Raw genomic sequence first — 23,999 nt, 5'->3', positions numbered from 1 at the left:
ATTCATTGTATCCACCTTAAAACTTGCTAAAAGATGACTTCAAAAGAGACTGTTGATATCCTTGTTTCATCAACTTGGTTGTCAATGACTGGACTCGTTTTAGAAATTGTTCATACGTAGAGCATGCTCTTGCGTATCGAATCACATGAGAGACATAAACCCCAGATGCAGGTGATAAGGGTACATTGCAACATAAGTAAGGGAAGTTGACGATTGAAAATTTAAAGTCATCACGTTTATCAAAATTGTTGTCAAGTTTCCATTTACGTCTTTTTCTAGTAAAATATCTAAATATGAAACAGATGCATCAGAATCTGTGGTGTCTTTTATTTCGAGCTCAAAAGTCCATTTTTGCAATACAAAGTTAGAGCAGAGCAAACATGGGCTTCTAAAAACATCAGAGGTGGGATCAGGTGCCATGGAGGAGTATGTGCCCTCTGTCAACCGGTCACACCCGGCATGTGCTCCTTGTCATCATCGGGCACACGGAAAAATCCGTAGACAATTCAGTGTGAAAATAATGGTCTCTCAATTTATATGAAAAATGTCAGTCAACATTCGACTTAATGGTAGATTATATTTGTTGACAAGGTCATTGTTTCGACCATAGAACTTGCCAAATGTTGACTTTAAACGAGACTGTTGATATTCTTGTTTTATCAAATTATTTGTCAATAGCTTGCCCTGCCTCAGAAACTGTTCGTACGTAGAGTATACTCTAGCGTATCGAATCAGCCGGGATACTTAAACTCAATGTGCAGGTGTTAACTGGAAGAGATTTTTGGAAGAAAAAAATTTAAAATTAGAGACATTCATTTCGTGCAAAATCATTGAGAAAATCTTGGAAATCGATACATTCGACTTTTCCTTAAATTCTTAAAAGACAGCGTAAATGCAAATTACTCACTTTTTCTCTGCCAGTTAAACAATGATCTCACTTATCATTTTATATATAGATGTGTCTTTTCCTGTCATATTCATCATTTTTAGGTCACCTGAGTCACTCAGGTGACCTATTGCTATCTGTTTTTGTCCGTTGTCCATCGGTCGTAAACTTTTGAACATTTTCAACATTATCTCTTGAACTGCTGAACTAATTTCAATTTGGCATATAGCATCAGTTGATAAAGGGGTACAAAAATTTTCATGGTCCCTGCACACACCCCCCCCCCCCGCGGCCTAAGGGGAACATGGGGCTAAAATCATCAAAATCAGAGCTATCTTTTAAAATCTTCTTTACTCCTGGACATGAAGCAGTCAAATTGTTGGCATGATTGTAATAAGTATTGAGCCTTCTACAAAAATTATGAAATTCATGGCCCCAGGGTCAGGGGTTCTGGAGTTAGGACGGGGTTCTAATGATCATATAGTGAAAATGCTTGAATTCTTTTAAAATCCCCCCCCCCCTCTTGTATATCTACATTATTAATTTGATGCAGGATTATGATGAGCAAGGATGCCTCTTTCAAAATATAGAAATTTGTGGCCTCAGGGTCAGGGGTTCTGGTGTTAGGGCGGGGCTCTAATGATCATATATTGAAAATCGCAGCTCTGTTAAGGCTGCATAAAGGGGGCGGGGCCTAATTTATACGGGAAAAGTTTACTGTGACATCACACAAATATAGCAATTCCTCACAATAACAGAAAATGAAATAATTTGCGAATCTAAACTGCATAAGAGTAATGAACTACATCAAAACTTACCACTGCATTCATTTTTTTCGCTAGTTAAATCCCACACAGCAAGATATAAACAAGTCACTGATCGCAATGCACTTGTCGACATGACGTCATCATGGTAAAGTTTGACGCATTTTATGTGCAGTGAGAGGCGGATCAAGTAATTTTTTCACAGTGAAAAATGCATTTTATTATTAAACAGAATATTATTTGCAAATCATAGGTAGACCATTTATACAAATCTGAAACGTTTGTTTAGTGCCATTATATAAAAAATATCGAGAGAATGTTTTGAATTAATTCTACCGTGTTTTTGTCTACAGGGTGTGCATGTTTCACTCCGAGGTGCTTCATTAAATCGCCTTTTCGCAAGGGCATACACTTAATAGATCTTGGCCATTTTTTGAATACACATAACGGACTTATTCCTTAACTTGAAAAGTGCTGCTGCTTTCCTGAAATCGATAGCATAATTTAATGAATACATAAAATACTTGGTAAAGGTCACACATATTTCGACATTAGTTAACTTGAAATTTAAACTAATAAAATGCGAATTCTATTTAAAGCAGCAGCACTTTTCATTAACTACAAGTTATGTAGAAACAATCCATTACTTTAATTCTTAATTTTAACTAGGGTATGCCCTTGCGATATTGAAATTTGTTTGTGACCTACATACAGTACACATTACATGCATTTATCACGTGACTATCAAATAACGTGACCAAACCGAATTTAGTACAGAGTGGGGTATACAATGTAATTTCAAAGAATGTTAAATTCATAAGATAATATAATACCTTTACAAAAATAAATTCAGTTTAAAAAGGTATGTATTTATACACATTCATATTCTGTTGATTTCTTTGAAGTACGCCTTAACAGTGCTGCGATGCATAAATTCTTTAAAAACCTTATCTACCCCTGTATATTTAGCACATAACTCAAATGGTTATAAAGAGGCGACCCGGAGTTTCCGCAGAGATATTGTGGACATACATGTAGTTCCAAAATATGACTAATTTAGTTCTATTTTACCAGAACCCAGCACTTGGGTCATTAATTTCACGGTCTTTGAAGAGGGATTATTACAAACATGTATAATAATCATGCCAGTGGCGGATACAGGATTCTTAAAGGGGTGGGGGAACCAGTTGGTGATCGGGATGGGGGCCCAGGGGCCTAGGGGGGGGGGGTGTTTTTTGTTTTTTTATAAACGGTCTTTTGACTTATTTTAGCTATATTTTAGGTATAATTACTGCAATGTCCCACATCAAAAAAAAAAAAAAAGATTAATTAAACTTATATATTTGGGCACAAAAAAGGGGCCGGGCCCCCTCGGTTCCCTCTAAGTCCGCCAGTGCATGCTATATTCTCAATTTATATTCAATCCACTCAGCCTAACTATGGGGTCTGAATCCTTACCCAAGAGATAATTTTTTTTTGTTTTTGTTTTTTTTAATTTTATGCAGAGGACAGAATTATATTCATACAAGCAGTCTGTTTGAAAGGTTAGGGAAAAGATATGCAAATGTTAGATTGACTTAGATCTACCGTTTGACTTTAGCTTAAACAAAGTTTGCTGCTTGGTTTCCAGGATAAGAGAGAATTTATTTAGTCAGATATATCTAGGATATATTCATGTAATATATATGTATCATGTGTTATCCCACAATCAAAAAAAAAAAATCTTTAAAAATGGATTTATTTCTTTGAGTGATTTTATTTTATTTTGATAAATAAAGATGAAATAAAAGAAATTTGTTTTGATTCTGTAAAGTGAATAAATATTTATTTTTTTCATTTCATACTTTTCGGACTTTGTGTGTAAATTGTTATAGAAACTTTTCGTTTATTTCGGCAATAGTGATAAATTTCATAAATTCCGCAGAGCCTTAATCCCACCCCAGGCACAGTCAGAGATAGACAGTTAATCTCTTAATTGACTTCTATATATTTATTGACACTTAATCTTTTCATCTACTTTAATTCTTTATATACATGCCGCTAAAATGTCACCAGTCGCTCATTAACTGTTTTGTTAATCTTTTTATTTTGTCCTATCTTTGTTGTTGTTAAAAATTATAGTCAGTTGGAATCAGGCCTTTGGTGCTGAAACATCCCTATAACTCATGTAAAAGTTTATTTCCATGCTGATTCTATATAAAAATACAACTATAACGCGCGTTGACTTGTTTGAGGTTTGGTGAATCTGGGTTCAACAATAAGAGGAAAACTCACGGTTGACTATATACACGACTATCAAATGTATATATATAGTTAATACTAAGAGAAAAATTTGTACATATATAAACACTCATCTCTTTGAAAATAAAATCTAAATATTACCGTTTTGGAAGTCAGGATCTACTGGTCAGTGTTCGGCTTTAGATTTTTACTTATATAGGTAGATATCGCATTAAAGAAATTAAAATAAAACCTGTCACTTAAAAAATCCACTAGAATTGTTTACATAACAATTTACAAAACAACTTTTACTGCAAATCGAAAACACATCTCAAGTATCATAAATGAAATATAAAAATAATTAAATTGCAATAAAGTACACGTGTCACAAATACAAATTGTAGAGAATAGATACACAGATGCAATAGCTATAAAATATGCTTAAAACAACGCGAATTCAATATACGTGTCACCCAATTTCAGAGCTTCAGTATACATACATGTTTAATTATTATGTGTTAGCATTCACTCATCGCTCATTTAATACCAATGTACACAAATAAATGTTCCAACACATAAAAAAAAATTAGAAAACTATAATTACTGTATTTATTGAACACTTTTGAATATATACCGAGCCTCCGTTTAAAAAAAAAGAAGAAGAAAAAAATGTGTTTGTTGAACACAATATCCCTGAACGTAATCAAGTTCTGAAATGAACATTATATAGCTCATGAATATGAAAAATGTGAAGATAACAAACAGTAATTGATCTCCAAAGAAAATCTACAAACAATGTTTACAAAATCTGTGAACAGGGCATAAACACAGACCCCTGGAAATTCTAGTGGTGGGATCAGGTGCCTAGGAGGAGTAAGCTTCCCTCGTTGACCAGTCACATCCGCTGTAAGCCCAATGTATTGATCAGGTAGACGGAACATATAGTCAAAATTTAGTATAAAAACAAAGGCCTAACAATAATTTTGAAAATTTAAATCTGTTTCTGAGCGCCAACATCCTCAATTTAACCAGAAATGTGGTACTTCACTTTTTTTAAAAAATCACACCAAACTACTGTAGGAAGTTCAGGCCCGAAGAACACGAGGGGAAGGGGGCGGTCACCCACTTTTTCCTGAGTGTAGTATTTTGCTATAGTAAATTTTCATTTAGATGTTAGTTGCCCCCCCCCCCTTTTATGTTGCTGTGAGGTCGAGCACTGGCAAGTTCCAGGATTTGAGAAACTAGAAATATGTCCATAGGACATGAATGCCCCGCCGAGTGTATATTAGTAATGCAACATAAAAAATTGTATTAGTGTATGAAATTTGATGAGAATATCTTGAATAGTTTCTTTAAAATTGAAATATAGAAAGTTGGATATAGATGATAAATTTTCACCAAATTATGTATAAGTGCATATATCTTAAATGGTTTCTTTAAAATTAAGCAAAAATGCAAATTTAAGTAAAATGAGGTCAAAGTCCCAGAAAAGTTCATGGTCAATTTTTTTAATGCAGATGAATAGTTCTCATAAATACTCGTACGTATCAGCATATTAAGTTTGATAAAAATATTTTGAATGGTTTATTTAAAACTGAGCTAAACACGAATTTAAAATAAATGAAGTAAAGGTCAAAGGGAAGGTCAATGTCAAAAATGTTGATGTAGTTGAAAAGGTTACATGAGTATGTATTAGCATATGAAGTTTGATAAAATATTATGAATGCTTTCTTTAAAACTGAGTTAAACACAAATTGAGAAAAGTGAGGTCAACGTCAAAGGAAAGGTCAAGGTGAAAAAATATTGATGCAGTTGAACAGCTCTCATCAGTATGTATCAGCATATGAAATTTGACACTAATTCAAGGAAAGTGAGGTCAACGTCAAAGGAAAGGTCAAGGTCAAAAATTGTTGATGCAGTTGAAAAGGTTACATCAGTATGTATTAGCATATGAAGTTTGATAAAAATATTATGAATGGTTTCTTTAAAACTGAGCTAAACACTACTTTAAGAAAAGTGAGGTCAAGGTAAAAGGAAAAGTCAAGGTCAAAAAATGTTGATGCAGTTGAATAGCTCTCATTAGTATGTATCAGCATATGAAGTTTGATAACACTATCTTAAATGGTATCTTTAAAAGTCAGCTAAACACTACTTTAAGAAAAGTGAGGTCAAGGTCAAAGGAAAGGTCAAGGTAAAAAATATTGATACAGTTGAATAGCTCTCATCAGTATGTATCAGCATATGAAGTTTGTTAAAAATATCTTGAATGGTTTCATTAAAACTGAGCTAAACATTAATTTAAAAAAAGTGAGGTCAAGGTCAAAAAATGTTGACGCATTTGAATAGCTTACATCAGCATGTATCAACATATGAAGTTTGATTACACTATCTTGAATGGTGTCTTTAAAACTGAGCTAAACACTAATTTAAGAAAAGTGAGGTCAAGGTCAAAGGAAAGGTCAAGGTCAAAAAATGTTGATGCAGTTGCTCTATCAGCATATGAAGTTTGATAAAAATATCTTGGATAGTTTCTTTGAAACTGAGCTTTGAACAGAGCTAAACGCAAAGTGTGACGGAAGGACAGAAGGACATGACAAACACTATATGCCCCGGCCATATTCATGGCGGGGCATAAAAATGTACCAAAAAGTAATAGAAAGGTCCAACTCCTCCTCCCCCCCCCCCTCCAGTTGGACAGTTTTTTTTTAATTTGCTTGTCAGATTTTTTGGGCCTGAAGTTGCAAAGTATTATATATTGCAGAGCTCATTTAATTCGCAGTCAAAGACGCTATTCGTGTCAAACTTTAGTGACATTTTTATAAGATTCTCGGAATATTAATAATAAAAAAAAAATACCTGGAGATATTTAATCTGTATTTCAGCTACTTAACACTGCATGCACTCGAACTTGCTATTTAAAGTGTCAGCAGTGGCCGCGCATTGATTGCTGGTTCGTGGGAACCGTACGTCGGCGAGGCACAGTCCCTCAAACGTTTTCAGTATATATGCATGTACTATAAAATCGAAAAGAAAGCCAATTAACACTTGCTTCCCCCCACCCCTTCCCCAGCAGCTATCAATTTAATTAACAAGAGTCTGAGGAATATTAATGGGAAATTAGACATTGCATACATCTGCCACCCACAGTAATCTAAGTATTTGTAATTAACAAGAGTCTGAGGAATATTAATGGGAAATTAGACATTGCATACATCTGCCACCCACAGTAATCTAAGTATATGTGTACATGTATACACATGTAGTAGTACACAAAGGAAAAATTGTGAAATACATTGTAAATCACTTTTATTCTCCATTATATTCCTGAATTTTTATATTCAATTACAAAACAATTATGTTAAAAACATTTAATAATTAAACAGAACAAATATTCAAACAACCACACTTAACATATTATCGAATTCGAATTTTCTAAATCTTCATTGCATATACATGTACTACATGCATACAAGATACAAGATACAAGATTTATTAGTCCAATTTGGGCCCCCGGAGGAGCAAAAAAGATTTACAAACATGAAACAAAGAAGGAGGAAGATCCAAATGATAGAACAAACATGATCTTAAATATAATGAGCAGTGCTTAATTGTATAATCATTGATAAATGCATCTACAAGAGATGTATACAAGTATACATATTGTAATATAATAATAACATATAGTCAAGTAGCTGGAAAGATACATATATGCATATTAAAGAACAGAAGAGATGATATATTGCCATTCCTACATGTATATACATCCCCAAATATATTTAATTTTTTCAGTTAAGGTAGATTATCAAGGAATCTAGCAAGTGATCTTAGGATCTCAGGGTCTTCATTAGTCATGAGCCAAAGAAATTGATTATCATATGATAGGGACTGAAAATTTTTACATTTATTATTACAAATATTTATAAGTTCAAGTCTTTGTACACTAAAATGAGGACATACAAGGAGAAAATGAATTTCATCCTGAATCTCCTTGAGATCACAAAGGGAACAAAATCGTTCATCTTTAGGTATTTTTTGATATCGTCCAATTTCAATTTTAAGCCTGTGAGCTGATATTCGTAACCTAGTTATGACTGATCTATGTTGATTGTTTGTTAAAATATCTAGATAGGGTTCAAAACAAAATTTAGTCTTTAGGCATGTGAAGGTAGATAATTTACCTTCTTTATGCAAATTCCTGTCTTTTTCCCATGTAATTTTATAGAAGTTAAGTAATATTCTTTTCAAGTTTATTTTAAACCGTGGGAGTGACATACCTAAAACATCACTAAGTTTAATATCAATATGGTTAAGTAAGAAGTTAATACAAGAATACCATGAAGTAACTCCATTTTGGTGTAGTGTTTTGGAACATTTATAAGCCTCACTAAGTAAGGGAAATTCCCCATCTAGATTCTCTAATCTATGCCAATATAACAACATATTTTTAATGACATCAAAGTGTACATTCAATCGTCCTAGCTCAGATCTTACAGCAAAGTTGCTGCTTTTACTATGAACCACTAATAAATGTTTGTAAAATTTAAGATGCAAACTTTCGCCTTCTAAAGTTTGGTATATTTTATCTAATGTTATATTTGGATTTCTCTTAAATTTGGAAGTTGATGGGTCAAAAAAACCCCATAACTCTGAACCGTACAGGATAATGGGTTTAATAGTGTGGTCAAATACATTTAAAGCAGTTTTAACTGATGGATTAAATGTGAGAAAGTCTTTTTGAAGTTTGAAATAGGCTTTCTTTGCTTTATTACAACAATCACTTTTAGCGCTAGTTAGTGTTCCAGATGCATTAACTGTCAGACCCAAATACTTGTACTGTTTAACACATTCGATATTGTTGTTATTCAGATGGAAGGGGATTTTGATGTGCTTGCCAGATGAATTGAAGACTATAATTTTTGTTTTCTGTGTATTAACTTTGAGACACCAGTCCTTGCAGTATGTATTTAGTATATTGAGTTTTTCTTGTAGACCTTCAGCAGTGGGGGAGAGAAGCACCATGTCATCAGCATACATGAGACAATGAATAGATGTAGATGAATCATTGTTTAATTTTACAAAACTTTCAGAATTTGATAGATAATTAGGTAGATCATTAAGGTAAATCTTGAATAAGTTTGGACTTAAGTTATCGCCTTGTCTAACCCCATTGTATGTGTGAAAGTGACCAATTAATTTGTTACCCAGTTTAATAGACGAATAGCTTTTAGAATACATTTCCTTAACAACTGAGTAAAATTTTGTGCTGATACCTGCTTTTAATAGTTTAAGTTTCAAACCAGCATGGTTTATACTATCAAAGGCCTTATGAAAGTCAACAAAGCAAGCATACAGTTTCCCTTGTTTTGATTTGCAATATTTTTCAATAAGTGTTTTCAAAACAAAAACATGATCTGAAGTTCTAGCTTGTTTTGTAAATCCTATCTGACATGGATTGATTTTTTTATTACATTGTAAATATTTATCTAGTCTTGAGTTAAGAATATAATTAAAAAGTTTGCCAATTGTGCTGGTAATTGTGATTCCTCTATAATTGTTGGGATCATTAGTGTTATTAGATTTGTATACTGGAGTAATGTATCCTTCACACCATGAAGAAGGATAATAGCCAAGAGATAAGCAAGCATTAAAGATTTTCAGTAAGACTGGTATAAGAAACATTTGGCCATGTTTCGGCATTTCATTACAAATTCTGTCAGGCCCAGCTGCCTTACCATTTTTTAGTTTGCTGATTGCTTTATTTATTTCATTCAAAGATATTTTGTAGTCAAGTTCATTAAAAATGGGCGTAGATGTTTCCTCAGTTTGTTTTAGTTGGTCTTTGAGAAACTGATCTTGATCATGGAAATCCTCATGAGTTTTATTCAATTTTTTGAAGTGGTTTATCCAATCATTATTAGAGATTGATGTATCAATTGTGCCTTTGTTTCCATTTCTTAATTCCCCTATAAGTTTCCAATATTTTTTTTGGATCAGTTGAACCTAAAGTATTTAGCTTGTTAATAATATTACAATGATATGTTCTAAATTTTTGTTTTCGTAGTTTGTTATAAATTCTATATGCTCTATAATACTGATTCTTAACATAAATATTTCTAGGGTTGTGGCCAAATAAATGTCCCTTCCTTACTAGTTTTGAACGCATATGTATCAACTCATTATCGAACCATTTGTTTTTATGTTTAGCAGGGCTTTTATTACTTTTACATGTTTTATTTTTAGGTAAATTTGGTTTTAATGACATAATGGCTGCAGCTTCCAGGGAATCTTTTAAACTTTTTACCCTTGATTCTATAGACTCTATGTCATTGATGCTCATGGAGTTATCAAATTTGTCTTTTATTTTTTGGGACTGTAATGCTTCTATAAATTTTATAGCAGAGTCTTCTCCCCATTTAAAGGATGAATGGGTCTTGCATTGATTATTATCTATACTATTTTCTCTATTAGTAGAACTATATTGAGAAAAAATATTCCATGACAACATACAGTGGCAGTCAGATAATGTGGAAATAAAATCTGATACTTCAAAAAACAAAATATGTTGTACAGTTTCTTCATCAGTTAAAAGATAATCAACAACACTACTGCCATGATAATTGTGGCAAGTGAAATTTCCAAAGATGTCACCAAAACATCTTCCATTCATAATACGGAGTTGGTTTGCAATACAAAAATCTACTAGTTCTTTTCCTCTTTTATCCATGCAAGTGTCCCTATTAACTCTGTTGGAAATATCATTATCAATTTTATATGTTTCAAATAAAGGTAAATATTGAATGTTATCATCAAATATATAGTCAACTGCGCTTCCTGTTCTAGCATTAAAATCTCCACAAAGCATTATATTTCCAAAATCTTTAAAATGAAAAATATCTTTCTGTACAAGCTCCAAAATATTAATATTATTTTTTGTAATTGCAGGTGATCCTTCAGGGGGATTGTATACAGTACATATATACAAATCTCTATCAAAATTGAAAAAAGTTTTCTCTAATTTGATCCACTGGTATTCACTACATGTATTTTTAACTATAGAGACATGCTCTTTAATCTCATGCTTAATTAATATTGATATTCCTCCATAGTATCTGCCATTATTAGATCTACTTCTACATATTGTATGGCAGTAAAAATCATCATGTATAACAATTGTATCAGGTCCAATGTGTGTTTCCACAAGGAATACTAAATCTTTATCTATAATTCTTGATAGAAAAAGCTCATCATCCATTTTGTTCATACCTTTTGATATCAATCCTCCAATATTCCAAAAAGCACATTTAACATTTGTCTTGCTGTACATCTGATACATTCTAAATAAAAACTACCAAATTTCCAAACCCAAATCAAGAGAAGAGGTACAACATCCTTCAACACATATAAAACAGAATATATTCTAACAACATTATGTGAGAAAAAAAAGGGAGTTGCAAATAAACATGATGGTCATGAGTACAGGTGCACCGATAAGTGAAGGTGGTGCAGTATTCAAGTGTATTACTACAATTCATATACTGGAGTAGAACACATTGTTTATATATATCATCTGTGTAACTGATAGGTAAAACCTAAAAAGATGATTAAAAAAAAGTTAGTAATTATAGTTAAAGCCATAGCTGGCAGGTTGGTAAGATCTCCTTTCCCATGGTCCAGATGGTGCGAACTGGTAGTTTCGCGATCTCCGATGGTACGTGTACATCTTCTTTGGTGAAGCACGGCGAGAGTCTTGGTCTTTTTCCATCTGAATTGGAGACTGCTCAATTCCTAGTGCTAGAAGGGTTGATCTTTTTATGTTGGAGGCTAACATGGCAACACCATCTTGTGTAAGATGGACATTGTCTCTTTCTAGGACTTTGGCATGCCTAGTAGACATGTTTATGTTATCACTAATATACACAAATGAGTCATCTTTGTATTTTTTCTTTAGAAGGGCATTGATCAGAGCACTATTTGCACTGTGTAATTCATCATCTTTACGAGGAGTACATAGCGACAGAACCACTTTGGCTGACCATTTTTGAGTGATGGTGCTGACAATTTCTTCTGTCTCGTTAACACAAATCTCAGGACTTTTTGTCTTTACATCATTAGTGAGGTGATGAAGAACAACAACATCTGGTGCTGCTTCCTCATATCTTAATATGGTATCCCTAGTTTCTTCAATTGTATAAGCAAGTATTTTTGTCGTTTTGAATGATGAACTAAGAATGTCTGGATTAATCTTCTTCGTGTTAGAAGTCCCCACCAACAGGACTTTGGGTTTAGGGGGTTTTGTCTTAGAAGAAGTTTGATTTCCCTTATGAAGCTCATATGGTGAAGAGTGATTTTCTTCAATTTTCTTATCTCCTACCTGTGTAAACTTCGCATTGTTGGATTCCATACTGGAAATATGCATCTTCAAACCTAGAATCTCCTTAAAAAGTGCCTCATTTTTTTCTTTGAGATGTTTGTTTTCATTTTCCATGTTAAGTAACTCCTCATTTTTGCTTTTCAGTTTTTCCACTAATGTAGAGCTTTCTGACTTGTTTGCTTCTAGCATGTCAAGGAGTTGGTGTTTGCATGTATTATGCATGATTTTTTCATTTTTAAGTTGTGCCTCCTTGTTTTCTAATTCAAGTTGTTGATTTGCAACTTTTATTTGAAGGTCATTCCTGATTTCATCTGACTTCTTAAGCTTATTTTTTATCGAGTTAATTTCATTTTCAGGGTTTTTCGATTTACTCGGTGTTGTTGACATTTTATTGTTCTGGCTGTTCAAGTTTTCAACGGCTGAAGTAAGAGTACTAACTGTAGTTTGAAGCGATTCCAGGCCTTTTAAGAGTCTTGTTTCTAACGTTTTCACAAGTCCAGAGTGTGATTTGCTTAATTCCTCTAAAGCCAGGACCATACTTTCTTGAAATCTCTCAAAGTCATGCATTGAGGCTGATACAATTTGCCTTTGTTCACTGTTTAGCAATTGTTCTTGGTTCGAGTAACTGACAGAGTTTGGGCCTTGTAGATTTTCAGTTACAGATTTTGGAAAGGTTTCTTCTTTTTCGATTGACTCACTAATTCTATTCACTAATTCTTTCAGCAGAGGAAAGAACTTGGTAACAAATGTATCTTTTTCATTTCCTTGGACTTGGATAGTACCAGTTGAAACAAAGAATGTTATCTTGTAGTGTAGGCTAGAGTCATTCCCAATATCTATGCAAATAGAGTTTGTTGCTAGGGTATTGTTACTATCCCACTTTTCTGGGTTGTTATACCATTTGACTTCGACAGAGTTACACATTTGCAGCTTTTCTATGTAGATAATTTGTAAAGCTCTTATCCACGGAAATACACGTTCCCGTTTTGTTCGAAATGCTACCATTCTGGCTTGTTCTTCATAAAGGTGTGGATTAATTTCTTCGTATGCCGCCTGTCTTGCTTTAGAGCCTGTAGGCGGGCGGAGCTTATTAGGAATACAGTTCTCTGGGTATTCATTATAAAGGTTTGATATTGATAAATCAACATTAGATAAGTCTTTAAGAGACTCAAGTTCTTCTTTAGTTATACTCGACATTGTATATGTAGTCGAGGAAATTCGAGCTAGGTAGCACGTGTTTTTAAAAATGCAAATTTCTGAGAAAAAATAGTTGATACCTAGATAATATCAATGTCAAATGGATAGTTTTATCACCTCCAGTTGGTATTGCTATTGATGGATCCTCTCACTCTCGTTGGGAGTTGAAAAAAAGGTTTTAGTTGTTTAGCTGAACATACTTCAATACATAATACATATGTCCATTATTTTTTCAAGTACAACAAAGTATTGATTTGAGTTCTTTGATTAAAACCTTTATAAATGGTAAGTCTGTTGAAAAACTATTTACACTTGCATTTGAAATAATCTTTCAAATAATAAATCTTGTATAAAGTTTAAGTAATCTAAAATTCATATAACTATACAGTATATACACAGTTATTGTACCAGAAATGAAATTATACGTCTGCAAAGTTATTTTTAAGCATACAGCTATATTACATACATTGTAATTTTTGCGTCACAACTGTTTTACTGTAATAATTTAGCATTTTTGTTCAAAATTATGCTATAGGATTTTTATAAACAAAATACAATCACGTATTTCCCAGGGATCTATGAAAACATTCGGTTTAATTATAATCATTTAGAATTAGCATGGCTCGTGATTATTAATGATTAACATGGATCACAATCATCTGTCATAATGGCGGTCTCTAGATCTTGATCTGCGATGAGAATGGCGGTCATACCTATCAAAGTCTCGTGATCTCTCGCGATATGGAGGTGGATCACTGTATCGTGATCTGCGATGACTAGAACGTCTATACCTTTCTTCGTCAGAGTAGTCATCGTCATCGTAACTACGATCCATATAACGCTCTCGAGAACGACTATGATGACGTTCTCTTTCACGATCATAGCTATGATGATGTCGTTCACGATGACTATCGCGATAATCGTGTCGCCGATCATCATCACTGTGATACCCTCGCCGATTATTGTGCCCATGTGCTTCTGACCTCCTTGACGACCTCTTCTCACTTCTATAACTGTTACGATTGTTAACAAGTCGAGCATCATCACGTGAGTGATGTGGATCATCTGTATTCCTTTTCCGATGAGGACGATAATCGATGTCATCTGAACGTTCATCGTACACGCGATGTGAGGATGCATCTCGAACAGAGTGTGATTTTAATTGATAGTCTTGTCTGCTGCTTGCGTGATTAGACTCGGTGTCATACTGGGGAGGATCATAACGACTAGCTAGGGTAGGACCTAAAGAATAAAAAAAACATAAAAACGTCGGATGATAATGATAAACACTTTACACAGACTTCATAAGTGTAAATGTTATAAATCAATTAATACCTATATGTATTTTTAAATCAGCGTGGCGCCTGGCTTGCTTCTCTGCATATTTTCTACAACAGACGATGATGACAATGAGAATGACGATGAAAGCAATGGCTCCCAGACAAATTCCGATGATTGGTCCAATGATAGGGCAGCAGTAACGATTTAAGGCAGGTCCGCAGCAACCAAACGCGCAGTATTTCAGGTTCCGGTATATACTTCCGGCGCTGTACACACCTCCTGAGTTCGTGTAGCACTGTTCTGCATACAGACCTTGTTCAATAGACAAATGTGAAGATATAATTTTAACTTGTAGGTTCTGTTTCCTTAAGATATAAAAATCTACAATTGCATTCAGTTCTATGGCATTAAAGAAAAACATAAGTCTCTCACGAGACTGTGGCCCTAATGGGTTTTTTTTCTTAAAAGTGGAAAAGAAACTTGCACCTGGAGTTGAAACACTTCATTTTTAGCTACACTAAACTGAAAGCTCTATTGTGCTTTTCTGATCAGTTTGTCTGAAGCCCGTCTGCCCATTTGTCAGACTGTAAACTTTTAACATTTGTCGACTTCCATCGGGGTACTTTCAAATAAACTTGCCGCAAGATATCCTTTGTTAAAGGAGATTCAAGTTTGTTTAAATGAAGGATTTTGTCCTCTATCAAAGGGAGGTAATTAAGAATTCGTAAAAGAAATTAATGGCATCTTTCAAAACTCTTCTGATAAAGAACCACTGAGCCAAAAAAAGAAACTTATGAGAAAGCTTCATTACATAGTGTAGATTCATTCATTTTTCAAATCATGATCCCTGTGGTTATGGTAGAGTCACATAGGGGATCAAAGTTTTATATAGGAATTTATATGGAAAAAAATCTTCTTCCCAATTTAGAAGAGAAAAGCCATGATTACTCAGATTTATATGGAAACGTTCTCAGGTAGTGTAGATTCAAGTTTGCCCAAATCATTACCTTTGGGTTAGGATGGGGCCACAATGGGTGATCAGATCACAATGGGTAGTCTAGTACTCCTCCTCCTGTAGTTTGTATAAAAACAGACAGACAGACAAATAGGCAACAAAAACCTCACCATCATAAGCACCAGCAAAAATTAAGAAGTCATGAAAACTTTTGGTAGTTGTCACTTTCAATTATATGATATTGAAAATATGGAACTACTTTTTTTAACTAACTACAATTAAGTATTTATAATAAATATTTTATCAGAATAACAGTGCCGGGTGTATCTTACTGGAGTATGTCAGAACGTTCTATTGTAAAAGACTTTTGAAAGTGCTCTGAATCTCTGACATGTTGCAACAAAAAGTGGACAAATCATGTATACTGTATGTCAAACAAAAAGTGTGCAAATCATGAATATGTCAAAGAATGTGGATTATTTTACCATAACATTATCAGTTGGTACACATTTGAATGATCGAAACAAAAGCATATGTGCCTCGTTTCTATTTAGTTCCTTGCCTCCTGAGAATTGTTTTTGATGACATACAGGTCTACATGTCTGTATGACTTAACACAAAAGTAAATGTAATTATATTTATGGCTGTAATTGTATTTCGTAATATTAACCTCATGTGCGTCATGTATGAGGAATTACATTTTTAATATACCTATCCGATCACAACAATTTTCGTTTCAACTTTAGTGTAGTCATTCAAAAATATTTTTTTAAGTTATACAGGTTAGCCTAGATTTGGGGTTTTCAAATCCTAAAAAAAAAAAAAACTAGTGCATGAAATTGTTATTTTCATACCTGTGAACTTGAACAGGTAAACCGGAAAAATTGTTAACTTTCTTACCTGCGACGAGAAAGCCTGCGGTGATTAAGATTTCATACATTTTTTTCATGGTCAATCGATGATTTTTTCGTTATGTCTATTTGTGGTTTGGGCATTATGTTCAAGCTATATCCAGTCTACCTTTCTCCACGGAATTGTTTACGGTCGCCATCTTAGAACAGGTAAAAAAAAATCAATAAACAGGGACCATGTCAAAAGTTGACATACGATAGCCCTTAGGTATGATTTCTGACTGATGAGATGTTTCTTCACAACCTAGCCTACGAAACACCGCTGGGTGTGTACAGATTTACATATGTTATATTTTATTCCATTAAAATTAAAACAAAAAAACTGAGAAAGATAGCTTTTTAAAAAAAAAAACAAAAAACAAAAAAAAAACGGAATATTGAAATGAAACGCATAGTATAACTGGTACCACTAAATTCTGCAGGAACAAGTAAAAAAAATAAGTTTTCTGAATTTGATCCTGAAAGGGGGCTGTCAGATTTTGGAAATAAATTTATCAATCTATCCTTGAAAATGTTGGAAATAAGAAATCCGTCCATATTGGACTGGCAAGAAAATAAATAATCTGTCCTTGACTGGTGCTAACCCCCCCCCCCCCCCCCCAAACAAAAAGAAGTTTAGAGCTTGGAAATCAACATTCCTTTTTTTTTTTTTTTTTTTGCTTGCCAGACTTTTTTCAGTGAAGAGGAAAATAAAAAATCTGCTCCCGATCATCTCTTGGAAATAAAGATTGCCCTCCCCCCCCCCTTCAGAATCAAATGGTCTTCCCCTTAGTTATTATAATACAGATTTATAAACACGTTAATTAAAATTTGTATACTCAAAATACATGAATCATGTAAAATAAGAGTGGTTAGGGAACAGGGTGGACTATATATAGTTTTCTGTTGGCTATAGGATAAAAAAAATAAATAACAAAAACTAACTGATTAAAAAAAAAAATGAAAGAACAAATAAATTAATAAATCAATTACAATTAAGGCCGGGAACTTACAAAATACATGTAACAATATTGATATTTTAAGGAATTTGATTGTATGATAGAGGACCGGGTATTTGCTATTTTCAGTATTTATTCAAATCAAACGAGTGTAAAAGATGATAAGAACAAACGACACGAACTTAAGGAGGGATTCTTGTCTGGTTTCTGACTAGATGAAATATTCAAAGTATATTTGCTTATATGTCTTATATTTATAGATGTAAGGTATTTAAAAGATCGTATTTTTCTTTCCTCATCATAATTGTACAACTTTAAATAGAAAAGGTAAACTGGGTTTGAAATGTAGCTGGGACTATATTTTAGCGGAACGTCGGCGTATGAAAATATCTCCTTTTCTGCTTCTCAAAATACAATAAAACATAAGAACAATGAATTTAGTTTAAAACATTTAAACAATCGAAGACTTTAAGAAAATTTCAAATGTAAGTAAAATTAATAATAATGGACCGAAGTTTTAAAATATATCAAAAAATATGATTTTCCAAACAAACTACAGTTTTTTTTAGCTTTTAAAAGCTTCCAATCTAAATACAGATTTGAGCAAAAAATCCTTATAACGTGTTTTTCTCTAGCTCTTAGTAAACGGTCAAAACTTTCTTGTCTTTGTATCAATTTGTACCTTTATATGACTACTCTTTACCATGTGTGAAAATAAGAAATATTTTAATATACGAAGCATATAAAAATAACTAATATATCCTAAAAATCTAGGAAAAACTAAGGAAATTCGGATTAGCTGATATCTATTTTAGTAGTATCATCTAATAGACCCTATATGGTAATATCTTTTTATGCAAAAAGAAAAACATTTAATCTTAAGAAATAGAAGTAGGCATGGCATGATTGGCAACAGTAATTTTTTTTTCATTCTTAAGGTCAAGAAAAAAGATAATGACCTTGACCTGACCTTGCTTTTAAAATAAAACGGTCAAATTTAATTTAATTGATACCATCACTTAATGATAATGTCCTCTTGAATCTATGAATATTTCATTGATTTTTAAATACAAGAAATATGAGAAGAATCTCTCCTTAAGTGTGTGGACAGAATCCCTCAATTAATTAACATTCAGTGTTAATTACATGAGATACAATGTATCTCCACTTGAAAAGTGTGTAAAATTTTAAATCCTCTGAAATGTTCAAGGTAATCTACGGTTTTTAATTCATCAGATTTTATATAGAACATTGTCGTGGATCTCTTCAAGAAATGCTTTTTTCCCCAAATTTTAATTTCTTAATTTATATTTTATTTATGAAAATGGTACTTCTCCCACAGGCTTCTATATTAAACTAATATTAGGTCATATCAATGAAATGTGGACATAACGAACAGTATTCAAGCTCAAAGTCCAATCGGGAGCAGAGCAAACACGGACCTCCAAAAACGTCAGAGGTGGGATCAGATGCCATGGAGGAGTGAGCATGAGCATCCCCTGCCGACCGATCACACCCGCCGTGTGCTGGACTTGTCGTGATCGTGACATTTCAATGTATAAATAATGGCCTAACATATTAGTTTGAAAAATGTCAGTCAGCATTTGACTTGATGATAGGTTGTGTTTGCTGACAAGGTCATTGTATCAACCATAAAACTAATGAAATAGATTTCAAACGAGACAGTTGATATACCTATTTCATTAACTTGATTGTCAATAGCTTGCCTTGTTTTAGAAATTGTTCATACATAGAGCATGCTTTTGCGTATCGAATCAACTAGGAGACAAAAACCCCACATGCAGGTGATGAGGGTGCTCCAGCATGCTAGAGGTACACGGCGAGATACTTTGACTTGGTGCTGCGTTATATAAGGAGCGTAGGGACGTTAACCGAGGCTCTTACTTGTAGGAGAAGTGATAAGGGTACATTGCTTCATGAGTAAGGGAAGTTGACGATTGAAAAATTTTTCTTAAACAGATAAAGCATTGTTGCTATCCAGTTTGAGATAATTTTGAGAGAAAAAAAAATCACTTGGTAAGATTTTACTCTGATCTTTGGAATATTACACATTTTCCTTGATTTGACTTCTTGATGAGGAGAATTTTTTTGCTATCTATCGGATACTTCAATGATTTAGTCTGTATATATATACATGTAGGCATATGTACAATATAGGTCACTGGTACAATGTAGGATCTGTCTGCATGACATGTTCTTTTAAAAAGTGTAAATAACAAATAAGTATTTTATTTTAATATGACAGGCGCTACAAAAAAATATATACATTGTAGCGACCAGAGGTTATAAATAAAATTATGACTCATACGTATTACCGTAGATGCACGTGGCATTTCGGAAATAAAATATCCATCAAGATATGCATATCCGTGGTTTAGTCAATCCATAGATGGAAAGATAACTTTTTTACTTTTTCCGTTTTTCTTGGATACAAGTTTTTTATGACCGTATCAGACAAGCTTACCAGAATCAGAGCTGTTAAAGCCGTAGTAAGTATTGATTTCTTTTACTTTAGTAACTATTTTGCGAAGCCTTGATGTCCACGCGATCAAATCCTTGTGTTTAATTAATATAACTTCTGAGTTCTATATCCACCACCCACCCTCTATCAGGTTGGGCACACCCCACCAAATGGTCATTTATCCCCCGTTTGGTGGACAATCTCCCATATCGGAGACGAATTTTACTGACCAAATGGTGGACTTCTTTATTCTATTCCAAATTTTATTAAAATAAAGCAAAAGCGCATTTACTTAGGCATTGGGGAATTTTAGTGAACATATTCGTCGCACAATTAACATAGTTCGGTCGATTTCCCATGTGCAATTTCTTCATAACTTCCTAAAAACGATACCCATAGTTGTCCGTAACAGCCGAACTTCTTGATCACTCGATCAAAAAAAATTTGATTGTGTCTAGTAGGATAAAAATTCTATTTTATCCAGTGGTTGAACTCTTGATAAGTTAAGTTTCAATCGCTTTTTGGATCTTCGTCAATATTTATTTCCATAAAATCCCGTTAAACACGAGCTCCTCATTACTTTACTGGTATGGTGGGCACTTATTGCTATAAAGTTAAATTTTTCTATACTTGAACGTAATATCTGTTGTTATTTTTCTTTTAGGATGAAGTTGCATATTCCATACGACCTTTTGTGGTTTAATATGTATATTACTGATGAATTTAATATACTTGATAAATATTTTTCAATAAAAGATTTGCAGAGTGACTTTTGCAATTATTCTTGTATTCGTTCGAAGTACATCATTTTAAAATAATAATTATATCATAATCTAACTTCATTTACTATTTTTATAGAGAACAAAGCTATTGCGTACAAAATAAAACGAAATAAACGCGAAAACTTATTTTTCTTTTGATTTTCTAATTGAAAATTGACACTAATGTGCCTCCGTAGTAAAATCCGACTTTTGACCAGGTTAAAAAAAGATCATCGTTTTTATTGGTTTGCATTATTTGATTGGTTGCCCGGATAATCGAAATAGAAAGTAAAGAACATGATTGACAGGTGCAACATCATTGAAGAAGGAGGAACTTTTCTTTTTAAGTAAAAACAGAGAAACGTTGCACTTGTTTACATACGTGACATTTTTTGTCAAATTTTTGAACGACTCTGCGCAAAAAATTACACACTGAATTTCAAATTTTTTTCACTCAAAACACCGATAAATATCTATATTTTACTCCACATGGTTTAAAATTATGCGCCATTCCACGGCATTCTATGGAATTGAACACAACCATTTTTCTCTCCCAAATGGTCAGTAAAATTCGTCTCCGATATGGGAGATTGTCCACCAAACGGGGGATAAATGACCATTTGGTGGGGTGTGCCCAACCTGTCTATATTATGCCATACTAAATTCTGGAGTCGGTAAAGTATTAAAAATACAAAATATACTAGTTCATATTTCATATTTCAAAGCATAGAATAATCTATGTTTACCTTAACATAAGAGGTGGAACTTCTAGGCCAGGTGGGTAGGATATGATTCTTAAGGTTCAAAACTCGATCCTGTATACATACAGGTGTTGAAAACGAGATGTCAAGAAGTGAATTTAAGCTCTTGTTTATTTAATTGATTTGAATCTCCAGTCGCCCCAAATGCTTGGATAAATAATAAACATGAAAAAACAATAGTTGAGTAGAACTTAAGGGTGTGGTCATGGATTGCTAAAATGTGCATGATGTACATGTGCTCCCTGTTTTTCTTTCACATATTTAATGATTTTTTTTTTTTTTTAGTTTATATGTCTTGAATCACAAGGTTGTGCAAGTGCAGATTAGTGTTATGAAAATTTGAAAAGTTCAGTCCAATTTATCTAGTTTATTCAATTCTAAACAATACTTAAAACATAGTAAAGTAATTCAGAGATGTGTATCATGAATACTGTAAAGATTGTGGTAATAATAAGTTTATTTTTTTTTTTTTTTGAAAACACTTAATTCCCATGTAGATTTTGTTTCTGTTAGAGACATGTTAGGGAAAGTTGTGGCACATAGTACACAAGTGTGAAACAAATCCAAATAAAAGGGAACTAAACTATATAAACTAAATGAAACAAGATCACTGAAATAATACAAAACTAAGGAAGAAATAAAGTGAAACCTTCTTATCATTATAATAGAATCTCCAATGTCACACAGAGTTCTAGGTCATTGTAGTGTGTTGTTATACTTCAGTTAAACACAGCTGTAGCTTTCAATCACAGGTCCCAAACATGGTTGAAACATATGTGAACATGCAGTGAATTTATTAGATTTTGAAATGAATGGTTTCTGTAAAGAAGAATTCAATGACACTGTGCTACATTAGATTGAAGCACCTAAATGTAGCATATGTCACAAGTTTAAAAATTACACTCTTTCAATGCAATTATTTTTTTGCACATGTATGTATTAATTGACCATTATTAAGCAATATTAATTGGTAATTTTTTTTCAAATTAATAAATAAATATATTCTTTGTTTCAAAAATCTCTAATGACACATCGTGTTTTACATACATAAAATTTTATTAATGGAAATCAGATTTATGTATCAGCTTTTGGAACTGATACAGAGAGATTGAGATCAGGGCGATACAAAGGAAATAGATTAATGATTACTTATACAGAGAATAGGAAATGATGAATAACAAAGAAAATTTTTGTTTTACCAGTCACTCAGGAAACACATACTTAAAGGAGTGAATTCATATAAATGTGATAATTTCACCAAAAATTAACCTGCTCTTTCAGAGTACAAGCTTAAAAAATGACAGAAGATAAATGCCAAGAGTTACTACATGCAAGCTTAAATATTACAAACAGTTAGAGACTGCATGACAGTTATTTTAGTTAATTATTACAAAGAGTTACTGACTGCATTAAAGTTATTTTAGTTAATTATTACAAACAGTTAGAGACTGCAGGACAGTTATTTTAGTTAATTATTACAAAGAGTTACTTACTGCATGAAAGTTATTTTAGTTAATTATTACAAAGAGTTACTGACTGCATGAAAGTTATTTTACTTAATTATTACAAAGAGTAACTGACTGCATTAAAGTTATTTTAGTTAATTATTACAGACAGTTACTGACTGCATGGCAGTTATTTTAGTTAATTATTACAAACAGTTACTGACTGCATGACAGTTAACTTTATGATAATAGTTAATTTACATATGTTGCAAACTTGACTGGTTAGCTGATATGAATATATTGCAAACATTTACCATATATGTGACAGTCTGAAAGTTTATTTGTTTCTGTTTAAAAGCATTTATTGACTGCATGTCAACAGTTACACTGTGGCTTAATCATGTGTTAATAGTAACATGGCAAGTATTAACTGACTGCTTGATGGTTAGTTAAATGAGTAATCATCCAGTTAATTAACAGTAATCAACATGTGTATCTACAAGTGTCTTTTATAAACATACAGTTATCAGTCTGAGAACACATATCCCTTACTGTTCACCATCATAACAATTACACCCAGGTAGGGATTCAGTTTTACCTAGGAGTGAGATCAAAGGATCTAGAGTACAATGTAATTTGTTTGTCAATATGATCATGTTGATTTAACAAGGGGATCAAGTTGGGAAGGACTTGGTGCTCTACTTTGAGGGATTGAGAACTTCTCTCTATAGATTAAAGTTCCAGTAGCTAACTTACTAAGAGTCTCAGTCAAAATCTTTTCTCTTGTCATGGAAGTACCTGAAATTTCTGTATATACATAGGGTGGGGAAAAAATTGTCAATCTCTTTCAGCATGCAAAGCTCTGACTAACTCCTCAACATAAAGCTTTTTTCTGTATATCATTCTCTTTCTTTAATTTACACTTAAAACAATTATAATGGATGACATTCTTGTGTGTTTGTCTCAATAATATACAACATGTGTATTGTGTAATATATGTTACTTTCAATTTGATGTACTCTAGACA

At 33.0% G+C, this 23,999-nt stretch overlaps 1 protein-coding gene across 1 annotated transcript; it reads right to left on the bottom strand.

Annotated features, from left to right (window-relative positions):
* Positions 1 to 13,830: 13,830 nt before the first annotated feature.
* LOC133194376 (serine/threonine-protein kinase fray2-like) lies at positions 13,831 to 16,695 on the bottom strand. Its single transcript, XM_061330344.1, has 3 exons — positions 16,575 to 16,695; positions 14,774 to 15,031; positions 13,831 to 14,680 (listed from the first exon to the last, which is right to left on the bottom strand). The coding sequence occupies exons 1-3, from the start codon at positions 16,621 to 16,623 to the stop codon at positions 14,094 to 14,096; spliced, it is 894 nt and encodes a 297-aa protein (XP_061186328.1). The 5' UTR covers positions 16,624 to 16,695; the 3' UTR covers positions 13,831 to 14,093.
* Between the last annotated feature and the right edge of the window lie 7,304 nt (positions 16,696 to 23,999).

This window comes from Saccostrea echinata, unplaced genomic scaffold (assembly GCF_033153115.1).
Source record: "Saccostrea echinata isolate AGI-Se365-2 ecotype Australia unplaced genomic scaffold, CSIRO_AGI_Sech_v1 ptg000029l, whole genome shotgun sequence".
NCBI lineage: Eukaryota > Metazoa > Mollusca > Bivalvia > Ostreida > Ostreidae > Saccostrea > Saccostrea echinata.
This window is presented reverse-complemented; position numbering and strand designations above follow the sequence as displayed.

What these genes read in the sequence shown, in the direction of transcription:
- LOC133194376 (XM_061330344.1), bottom strand. Translation starts at nt 16,623, where the DNA reads ATGAAAAAAATGTATGAAATCTTAATCACCGCAGGCTTTCTCGTCGCA. An exon ending in CGCAGGCTTTCTCGTCGCAG is followed by an intron (nt 15,032 to 16,574) that starts GTAAGAAAGTTA and finishes CTATTGAACAAG; the next exon opens with GTCTGTATGCAGAACAGTGC. An exon ending in TGATTTAAAAATACATATAG is followed by an intron (nt 14,681 to 14,773) that starts GTATTAATTGAT and finishes TTTATTCTTTAG; the next exon opens with GTCCTACCCTAGCTAGTCGT.